Source organism: Syzygium oleosum, unplaced genomic scaffold (assembly GCF_021117445.2).
Source record: "Syzygium oleosum isolate NSW1041296 unplaced genomic scaffold, Sole_v2.1 Sole_v2.06, whole genome shotgun sequence".
Classification (NCBI taxonomy): Eukaryota; Viridiplantae; Streptophyta; class Magnoliopsida; order Myrtales; family Myrtaceae; genus Syzygium; species Syzygium oleosum.
In genome coordinates this window covers 8,025,705-8,036,774 of record NW_026607490.1, presented here as the reverse complement: position 1 = coordinate 8,036,774, position 11,070 = coordinate 8,025,705, and the positions used below count along the sequence as shown (strand labels likewise).

Below are 11,070 nucleotides of genomic sequence, written 5' to 3'. Positions count from 1 at the left end.
AGTATAAGAGCCCATTAATGTGAAATTCCTCAAATATTACAAGGACATTCCGCTTTGTTCTTTTGCAGTCATAGTCATTGCTTCAAGGTTCAAGTTGGAGGGGCTCGAAACTCTCATTGTTCCATAATATACAAAGTTGTCACTAGCTGACGAGGTCCACGGGCAACACATAATTACAATGGCAATGAGTTGGCCCCGAAATATATACGCTACATAAGTCGGTCGATTCGATGTGACGAGCATTAAACCATGGACGGAGAACTTGCCCTCATAGATGTAGTCTGTGCTGGGCAAGAAAAACACCCCAAAGCCTTCCACTAGGTCTTCGGCTTCATCTGCTAATAAGTTGGAGACCTACTGGGGAATAGAACAACCCAATCCACTGATAGAGAGTTTGTGAAAATGACGTCGACATTTGGAAACAATGGTTTGAGATAGTGGAAGAGGCGAGCCACCACTTTTGAAATTCTCTCCACCATGGCTCGCGACTTACTCACTCCACCAGTATCTGCAGTACCACTGGAGTTTCATGTTCCACACTAGCCAACAATTCTTGGAAGATAATAGTTCCAAGCCTGTCCAATTGAAAAAAATTAGCAATGATTGTTGAATGGCGTGAATGGTTTTTGCAAGAATTGACTCCATGAGAACGTGCCTAACGTGAATAAGAGGACAACGACGACATTGTCTCGTGCGAATTATGCCGAGGAATCGGTTTAAGCGCACTTCAAATTATTTGAAAATCTACTTGTGATTGCAATACGGTTTTAATGAATGACAGTTCCCCATTAATTTTTCTCAATTGATTTCTTTGTTATTTCTAATATTTTTTAAAAAATGATTCTTTCAATCTTTTTCGGAATGAATAATTAGCACATTAATTTTTTTTTAAATTATCATGCTCGGGCCTGGCAGGTGGACCGCAGGGCCCGTTGCCCAGTGCTAGGCCCGAGAACCAGCCTGACCTGCTTCGGGCCGCGTAATTTTGCACCGGTCCAGGTTTTGGGGCTACCGGTTTTTTCCTTGCATCCCTAACTTTCACCATCCAACTTGTAGTCGCATCGTGATTAGGTGGTGATATCCAATTCAAATTAACTGCGCTTAATTTATAGAAAATCAAGATTTGAGAAAATTTTCCGAAAAATAATTAGTTATGTCGCTTTGAAATATTAGTCAATTGAAACTATTTTCATTGTCAACGTCAATTTATATCTAACTATTTCGGTGGATGATAAATATATTTTCATTCGTTCATTATTTTTCAAATCTTAAATTTTCCATGAAAAAAATGCACCGAAAAGTTTAAGACCATCTTTCTTTAAAACGACTAGCTTGGAAATTGTCCATTGGGCCGAGCTACTGGCTATCGGCCTGCACGCTTCTTTTCGGCCCAACATTTGTGTTTACCATGCCTGGCAACTTGCAAAAAACCGGCTGGTGATTTTGAAATTATTATTTCGAAAAAAAATAATTTGGTCTTTTTATTATTTCAGAAAAATTAAATTCTTATAATTTTGAAATTAGTAATTTCTTTGCAATGATAAAAATGCCTGAAAATATTCGAAATTTTTACCGATCATTGTGATTTAGTCCTTTTGTTATTTTAGAAAAATTAAGTTCTTCTAATGTTAAAATGATTAATTTTTACAAAATAATAGAAATGTTCACAACTATTTGAATTTCTACCGATCATTGCCGATAAGTGATGATGATAGTCCTTCGTTGCACAAACGATCTGTGAACTCTGGATCTCTCGAGTCTGTACCGGGCGGGTTTTGAGAGATGTGATTTTAGGACGCGTTTGTTTCGGGGAAAATGAATGATTTGAAAAATATTTTCCTTCAAATGATCGCTCGTATTGCTCTAATGTTTAGACATAAATCTTTATTGATAGTGTAAATATTTTCCATTGACGTAAGTAATATAATCAATAAGCAATATAATCAATCAATCATGTGGGACCAATTATGGAGTGATATAACCTAATTTGGACCAGCGGCATTAGCAAACACAATCTTATCAGTTGGCTAGTTTGCATAGATAGACTACCTACAATAGGGATTGTCACACAGTGGATGCCTTCAGTTGATATCTAGTGTAATTTCTAAAAGGTCGATATTAAAGAAAGAACACATTTGTTCTTCTAATGCGAGTGGACAAGCAGCACATGACGTTGTATCCTAGCAAAACATGGGATTAGGTGCCCTTGTAAGAGGATAGAATGAGGAACTTCAATGGATGATTAGGGCAACAAAGGGTAAAGACTTGGCGGCAAGACTCCTCAAGTTGTCCTTCCTAGCCATGATATATTACATTTGGATGAGCACAACAGAAAACGGTTTCAAAACAAGACAATTGGCTTCCATATTTCTTTGGTTAAGGTATATAAAAATGTTAGAGGTAGAGCTTTGCTCTACCAAAAAATAAGACCTTCCTAGATAAATGTTGTATTAGCTACTATATATTCCCAAACAATATATTCCTAAGATGTTGTACTTCATCTGATTTTTTCTTTTGGTCTGAAAAATGCTTTTATTTTATCTGATTTATAATACTTACATTCACACCAAAAAAAGTAACATAATCAATTATTTTTAGGAAGAATATTTTTTAGATTATTCATTTTTCTGTAAAACAAATGGCGCCTTAACCTATACGGTTATTTTTAAGCCTCGATTTGCAATTATTTATTTAACCAATCTTTACTCCCAAAAATAAGTACAAGAGGACCACCTCCTAGGATGGCAAGATGAATGTAGACGTCTAACCGGCCACGTTCACCTTAGTCTCTTTCTCCGGTACGCAAATGATGTAATGCTCGAGTTTGCCAGTCAAACTTTTTTTTTTCTTTTTTTTTTTGGTCGTGGCTATTAATAAAAAAAAACAAAAATAGAGAGAATAGAGCGGACTTCTCCTGTATTTTCATGAATATATTAATACGTCGAAATTTTCTTGACTAAATACAATATTCTATAAAATTGCAATAATTCCGGACAATCAATTTGTTCCAATCAAACTGCCGGGACGATAATCTGTGATACAGGGGAGTGAATTTTCCGTAACTTCTTTCGTTCCACCACGGCCTTTGTGATTTCGACATTATACTTGTAACCATCATCGATGTTGAAAGGTCGGTTCAATAATTATTATGGTCGACCGAGGGGCTTGGTTGAAAAAAATTATATAATTCGAAGTCTCCATTGCGCAAAACCACAAAGTTAATAGCAATACGTTGACCAACAGTCGAGATTATTCAGGTCGTCACCTTCGCCGTATTACTTTACCCAGGAGTCGACATTATCGCAGTTCGCAAGGAAGATCATCTGGAGCTCGCGTTCAGAGCTTCTCTCTTCATTGCTTCTTCTTCTCTGAGAAGGTAAAAATCTCCTCCTGACGAATCTGACCCCTCTCTCGGCCGCCAGGAACGCAGGTCGCAAGCTCGCTGTCTCATTGCTCTATGTTTCTTTTTCTTTCTTTGGGTCGAAGATTTGTTGTTCGTCGGAAAAACTTGCACCGCTTGATGTAACAGTGTGTTCAGATACAGGACCGTCTAGATTAATGTAGAAATTTTGTAAAGCTCTGATACCATATTAAATTTTTGAGAATTTTGCGGAAGTATGGTGTGATATCGATGATAGTTTGTAGTTTTTGTGATGTGTGCAAATGTCTGTGTAGTATATTTGGTAGGGGATGGAATGATACAAGCCTATTTATAGGCCATCTCAACCGACTCTAGAGACTTATGCCGACTCATATTCTTATCCTCTAAGTATACTTCTTTCCTAAGCACGTGTAGACTAGTTTGTTCTAGGATTTTCCAAGTTCTTGACTTTGTCCACCGACTTCTGCTGCTTGCTTTTTCTTGCTGCTCACGTCCATCTAGAGTAGTCTAGATTAGACTAGAGATTTCTTTATAAAAAATGGATCGCAATTTCCAACAATTAAACTATCTGTTTCGCTTTGGAGAGATGGAACCCTTCGCCGATTCGCAGCAAACCATGCGGCTCGATTGCACTAGCGTTCGCGTGTTTGTTTGTTTGTTTGTTTTTGTGTATTTGGAACTGAAGTGCATGCGGTGTGTCCCGTCTCGTCTTCGAGCTTGTTCCTGTTCTCTTTTGCTGCTGAAGAAAAGCTTCGCATGCAAGTTTTCTCTCTGTGCTCGCTCTTTCTTGCTTTGACACTGTGCGCGCACTGAGTTTTGTGAGGGGCCCAGTACTGCGTTCTGTGTGCGTGCTCTTTACACGCGCGCGTTCTACGCAAGCTCGCGTCGAAGTTCTCATCAGTGTCAAATCGCTTCGTACTATGATGCTCGCTCACATGCTGATTTGGTTGGAGGCACGATTTTGTGGCGATTCACGCAAAAATGGCTAGCAACTACTTTGCTTCCTTCTAAAAATAAAGATCTACCTACTTTATTTATAAGAATCAAATCGTGTTTCTCTCTCTTATGCTTTGGTGCTGAGAGAAGTGGCTGTTTCAGATTGTGCAGTGACGAACATGGCTGAAGGGAGCTCCCTTATCGCGAAAGATGTCACGGAGGTAAGCAGTGTTGTATCCCCTTTAGCACCATTCGTGTGAATAGCTGCTAGTGCTGTATCCTGATCGAATGCTGTTTCTTCTGCAGATAATTGGCAAGACGCCCCTAGTGTACCTCAACCATGTGGTGGAGGGTTGTGTTGCCCGAATTGCTGCGAAGCTCGAAATGATGGAGCCCTGCTCAAGTGTCAAAGACAGGTTTGTGATTGGAATTTGAATGCTGTATTGTTCGTCTCCAGTCAAATTACAGATGCCTCGTGATGCTAGGGGGTTGGCACTTGTCGAAAGAAGCATGAATTCAATCGCCATCCCTGGTCTATATATTATTGTATGGATGAAAACAATTTCTTCAGGGATGTGATTTGCTCTGATGAATTGCAATCACAGCCAATGCCTTTGTCCTTGCTTGTAGGATTGGATATAGCATGATTGCAGATGCTGAGGAAAAGGGTCTCATTAAACCGGGAGAGGTTAGCTTTAGCTGTTCAAGTTTCTTCATGTAGACCATCCATCTGTAAAAGCTATTCAGCTGGATAAGAGCTCATGTTTGTCTCTTGGATTCTCAATGAAATGGCATGGCAAGTCTGTTACAATCATGTTGGAAAGCATCTCATTCTCTATATACACCTTGCCCTCTTGGGAGACAAACTATTCGTGCGATCCAAGTTTGTTAATTAAAGATCGATGGATTTGACAATCAAAGAAGGCGCTAGTGTGTTTTGAATCCTCATTCGTTTAGTACATCAACTGCTCTACAAAATTGCAAATGTTCAAGTCTCTGTCTGATACACTTAGCAAAACAAGAAAATGTCTCTCTTTATTTGCCAAGTGAAACTAAGGAACTGACCAAACTTCCACTGTTGTGATGTCTTCAAGAGTGTTCTGATTGAGCCTACCAGTGGCAACACCGGAATAGGGCTGGCATTTATGGCTGCTGCTAAGGGTTATAAGCTTATAATTACAATGCCTGCTTCAATGAGCCTTGAAAGAAGAACCATTCTCCGCGCTTTTGGAGCTGAGCTGATCCTCACAGATCCAGCCAGGGGCATGAAAGGTGCTGTTAAAAAGGCTGAAGAGATCGTGGAAAGAACACCCAATGCATACATGCTTCAGCAATTTGAAAACCCTGCTAATCCCAAGGTATATAGTTCACACACTCAAGGGATAATGACACATATGGTCCTTGATCTTTCACTCAATATGCGACGTGGTCTCTGAACTTTAACTCAATTGCAATGTGGTCCTTGGACTTTTTGGTACATATTTAATTAAGTCCCTAGACTGTCTAAAAGTGTTCGATGTTGCCCTCGAACTTGAATTAATGGAAGGTCAACATTGAACATTTTCAAACTAAATTGAGCATATACTAAATAGACACCACGGTAAACAAATTAAAAGTTGGTTGGAAAAGGTTAAGTTCTTCCTGCTTTTGTAGATCCATTATGAAACAACCGGACCAGAGATCTGGAAAGGCTCGGGAGGCAAAGTTGATGCCCTCGTTTCTGGGATAGGAACTGGAGGCACAATAACCGGAGCAGGAAAATACCTGAAGGAGCAGAACCCAGAGATCAAGGTGCACATTTCTGTCTCCTAGTTAATATTTCTTGGCAACTTTACCGTTTCTCATGTTTCTCCTTCATTTCTTTCCGGGTTGCATTTAGCTCTATGGCGTGGAACCTGCGGAAAGTGCAGTATTATCGGGTGGCAATCCTGGTAAGTCATGATCTTCGATATGCTCTTGGATCCCTTTGTAACTGGTAGAGTGATATTACATCGATTTTAACTTTTCCCCGCGTACTTTTTCTTTTCCTTCTCCACTAATTGAAGGCCTTCGATGGGGAATCATACCTTGTGTTTGGGTTTTGATTGTGCTTCTCTTGTTAGTCTGCCTCTGCGATGCATGATTAATATAAAGCGAGAAGAACTTAGGAATGGCTATCCCGATTTTCTAGGGATACAGGAAGAGTAGTTATTTAAGTAAGTTGGAATAAGTGCACTGGAAGTCTTAAAACTTATCACGAAGATACAATTCAGTCCTAAAACTTACAAAAAGTGTAATCAAGTTCTAAAACTTATTAAATGGGTGCAATCGAATCATTCCGTTAATTCCGTCCAACTTGGCTAACAAAAAATGCTAATGTGGCTTTTTTTAAATATTTTTTCTCTCCTACGTGGCTGAAACATGAAACATTAGGTTAAAACGATGTCATTTTGGTCCAAATTTGATTTTTAATATAAATTTTATTTGAATTAAATTAAAAAATAAGCTAAATAAAAAAAGGATGGTTACGTGAGAAACTAGGTAGTGAGAGTGGGGGGATGGCCGGCGAGAATCACCAGGCCCCGGCTAGTGGCTGGCGACCCCTTACCAACGATGGTGGGGTGGCAGCTTCTTTGCCGCCTGGTTTCTCACGTCTTTTTTTTTTTGTTGGTAATTTACCCTTTTTTAATTTAATTTAAATAAAATTTGTATTAAAATAAGATTTTGATCAAAACGGCGTCGTTTTAGCCACGTCATTGTCACATATGATAGAGAAAATAATAAAAAAAGTTACGTCATAATTTCCATCAGTCAAGTTGGATAGAGTTAACGGAAGGACTCAATTACACAAATTTGACAAGTTTTAAAATTCGATTACACTTTTTGCAATTTTTAGGACTTAATTACATTTTCGTGATAAATTTTAAGATTTTCAGTGCACTTATCCCAATTATGTTTAAAGAAAGCAAAAACTTGCCCCTAAATTAACTTCATTGAAAGATTGATATGATCAACGAACCGTAGATTTTGATTATCCGTTTCCTTTTCCTCGCATGACGGCGTAGCTACCACAGACCTGGGTTCTGCCTGGACAGCGTTTTATTTTGTCACTAGAACATGTGAATTTGCTTCATTTGTCTGGGGAATAAATTAATGCTTAGACTTTCTACCCTTTCATATGTTGTTGTGATGTTCAGCATCGTTGTATTTTAATTTCACGCATTATACAAAATAAATTGCCGAAGGTCCGCATAAAATACAAGGCATCGGTGCTGGCTTCATCCCTGGAGTGCTTGATGTGAAATTACTTGATGAAGTTGTTCAAGTAAGTCTTTATCCATACAAGAAGACAAGTTTGTGCTATCTTCTTTCTGTTTTCTGGTCCTGCCATCATGTTCAGTTATCCTCGTTCCTAAATTTCATAACATCCAAGCTGTAGGACAAGGGCAAAAGCACTAAACATGCGAACAGAAAGTCTGCTCTCTAGCTGATGTCCATCTTACTACCTGATAGAGTCATCATTTCTATTCATCAAAATGACGACGACTCTTCAATTGCACATTCTTTTTTCGATTTGCATACCGTTAGCCAACGATCTTTGTGATGTAAATGTGGTTCCTTTCAAGTGGTACATGACAGTGAGGGACTGCATAACTCTGTTCCTTCGGTTCCTGCTATCTCAATCAATGCATTGACTGCCACTCGAAGGGCCAAGTAAAATGCACTTCCACCAACTTGTAGATCTCGTTCACAAGCAAACTAGCTTGTTTTGGAAATTCTTCATTCACAATTTCATCAGTATTGAGGGAACTTCTGCTCTAAATGCTAAAACAGCTACTATTGGTTTTTCCCTCCAATTTTTTCCATCACCTTGTTCTTGGTCCAGATACCAGAAGTTTACCTAGGATGAAAAAGCTCTCGGAAATTCAATTTCACGAAAAGACAGAGACCAATTCTCATCTCAGTCCGTATATCTTTATATATCAAGCTTCCGAACATAATGTGACCTCCATTGAGCAATTCACAGCGGCTATTACAGGATTATCTTTCTGACTTTGCAGGTATCAAGTGAAGAAGCTATTGAAACTGCCAAGCTTCTTGCAGTGAAGGAGGGTTTGCTGGTAAAGTGACTTGTCTATCATTGGACATTGAGACTTCAGAACCCCAAGCTAGGAAACATTTCTTGAGATATGACATGATCGTGGCACTTCAAGTTTTCTGCTGCTTGCTTTTCAAGCGGCTTCTTAGTAATTTTATCATTTTCACTTGCAGGTCGGGATATCGTCGGGTGCAGCTGCTGCAGCTGCAATTAATATTGCAAAGAGGCCAGAAAATTCAGGAAAGCTCATTGTGGTGAGTTTATTTGCTTTTGTTGGACATCATGAGCAGAATATCAAGTATTTTACAAGTGACTTCGCAATAGCATAGCTGTGGAAGCATGCATATCTTCTTGTTCTGCGAGCCTGGCTTACTTAAGTTTTCTTCAGCTTGATGTCGACTTTCTTTCTGTTGAATGAAACTACTCATATTTTCCTTCTCTAAATGATAAAAAAACCGTTTTAAGCTGTTCATGCTCTTCTTCAGCAGCAAGCAACCATTCGATCATACTTATACTAAACACGAACCCTGCTCAGGTGGTCTTCCCGAGCTTTGGAGAGCGTTATTTGTCTACTGTGCTGTTTCAATCCGAGAAGCAGGAGGCAGAGAATATGCTCTATGAACCTTGACTAATTTCCTCAATGTGTTGACATACTTTGATTTGGTTTAATTGACACATCAAGAAGAAATTCCAGCCGGCACATTCTGATGAAGATTTGTCCTCTGTGACAAGTACACAATAACTCGCTGCGGGGACATGTATGTTTCTTTTTGTTTCCCCCCTTCAGTTTTTTTCTTCGCTTGTGCAAATAAAACTGATCAGGCTGGCCGCGGAGAGTTATGTTCGTACTGTACTCTTCCGACTTTCTAAACTTTCGTGTGAGTTTTCATAATCCTCTTGTGAGTATAACCTTCTGCGTTCGGTGAAGGGGAAAGGTGACGATTCATAGGTAGGATCTACTCTTTGACTTCCTCCACTGGCCATGCTTTCTGTAATCGAATTAGCCATATGCATAAAGCTGATAGCAGTTCCATCTCATACTACATGAAGAAGTAACGTTCAGATCTTGATGAACATGACTATATCAGAGCTAATTTCATACATATATGTAGATAACCCAGTGACTTGTAAATGTAGATCAGTCTATTAGCTTTTGGTACGAGTTTAGAACAGAGAAAAAGATGCCAAGAGAAAAGTCTGGACTTTTAGGCTCTTTATGAAACCGGTTCCAAAATCAGTTCGATTCCCGGGTGATTCTTCACTTAAAGCCGGGAACCAAACTAGTTCCTATTGGTTCCAAACAGGCCGGTTCCAACGGGAACCTGGAATTGGATCGATTTTCAGGGTAGTCTAGTTCGATTCCCAAGTAGAACCGGTCCGGTTGCACAACCTTAGCATGCACGACCCATGAACTATGGATCGCTCGAGTTTGTTCGGGGCAAGTTTTAAGAGATGTGAGTTTTGGGTGCGTTAATTTTGCAAAAAATGAATGATCTAAAAACATTTTTGTAAAAGTAATTGCTTTTATTGCTTATAAAAATGAATAGACGAAAAATATTTTCATCATTTATTAAAATGGTTAGACATAAATCATTGTCAATAATGGAAATATTTTTCATTAACGTAAATAATATAAGCAATTGCTATTAAAAAAATATTTTTTAAATTATTCATTTTCGCAAAATAAATGGAGCCTTAATCTTTACGTTTAATTTTGAGTCTCGATTTGCAATTATTTATTTTTCCAATCTTTATTCCGAAAATTTAAAATACAAGACCATCTCCTATGATACCAAGATGAATGTAGACGTCAAACCAGCCACCTTCGCCGGAGTCTCTTTCCCCAGCGCGCAAATGATGCAATGCTCTGTCTATATATTTATTTACTGAGTTTGTCAGTCAACTTTTTTATTTTTCTTTCTTCTTTTTTATCTTGGCTAATAATAATAATAATAATAACAACGGCATCACTTCTAAGCTCATATAGGTGAAGTATCTACCATGTGTTTCTGTTACTATTAACACATTACAAGTTTGTACTATACTTCATTAAGAATTCAATTCATCCTCTAAAACGTAACAGACGATACTAACTTCTCATATCAGGGCTAACGTTAGTATCAAATAATCACATTCAGTAACTTGTTCTTACCCATTAAACCTTGTAACTAGTGATGTTCTAGAAAAAGGTTGGGTTACCATTACTAATGATTTTAATTAAAGGGTTTCAGCCCCATTTCTTTCGAGGTCATAGTTACCATCTGTCTTGATAAATCCTTTGTAAAAGGATCAGCTAAATTATTACTTGACCTCACGTAGACAATTGTTATGGTACCATCTTTAATCAATTGTCTCACATACTCATGCCTTAGGCTAATATGTCTAGACTTACCATTATAAGTGCTACTATAAGCTCTTGCTAAATTAGCCTGACTATCACAATGAATAGAGATAGGAGGCATAGGACTAGACCATAATTTGATATCCAACAACAAATTCCTAATCCATTCAGCCTCTTTCCCAGTTGCCGTCAACGCAACGAATTCGGATTCCATCGTTAAGTGAGTTATACATGTTTGTTTCTTGCTCGCCCAAGAAACAGCACCTCCGCCGAGTGTGAAAATCCATTCAGAAGTGGAATGTTTATCACCCACACTTGTAATCCAACTAGCAT

The 11,070-nt window shown here is 38.6% G+C and overlaps 1 protein-coding gene across 2 annotated transcripts; it reads left to right on the top strand.

Moving 5' to 3' along the window:
• The first annotated feature begins 3,223 nt into the window (after positions 1-3,223).
• LOC115685969 (cysteine synthase-like) lies at positions 3,224-9,434 on the top strand. 2 transcript variants are annotated; one of them, XM_030611127.2, is made up of 11 exons: positions 3,224-3,376; positions 4,481-4,539; positions 4,625-4,734; positions 4,949-5,006; positions 5,413-5,676; positions 5,972-6,109; positions 6,198-6,249; positions 7,543-7,622; positions 8,359-8,418; positions 8,570-8,650; positions 8,932-9,434. In XM_030611127.2, exons 2-11 carry the CDS (start codon positions 4,498-4,500, stop codon positions 9,022-9,024), a joined length of 978 nt encoding a protein of 325 aa, XP_030466987.1. In that variant the 5' UTR covers positions 3,224-3,376; positions 4,481-4,497; the 3' UTR covers positions 9,025-9,434. The 2 variants fall into 2 exon arrangements, with proteins under 2 accessions (XP_030466987.1, XP_056168787.1); XM_056312812.1 differs by having other exon boundaries at positions 3,234-3,376; positions 4,469-4,539.
• The last annotated feature ends 1,636 nt before the right edge of the window (positions 9,435-11,070 follow it).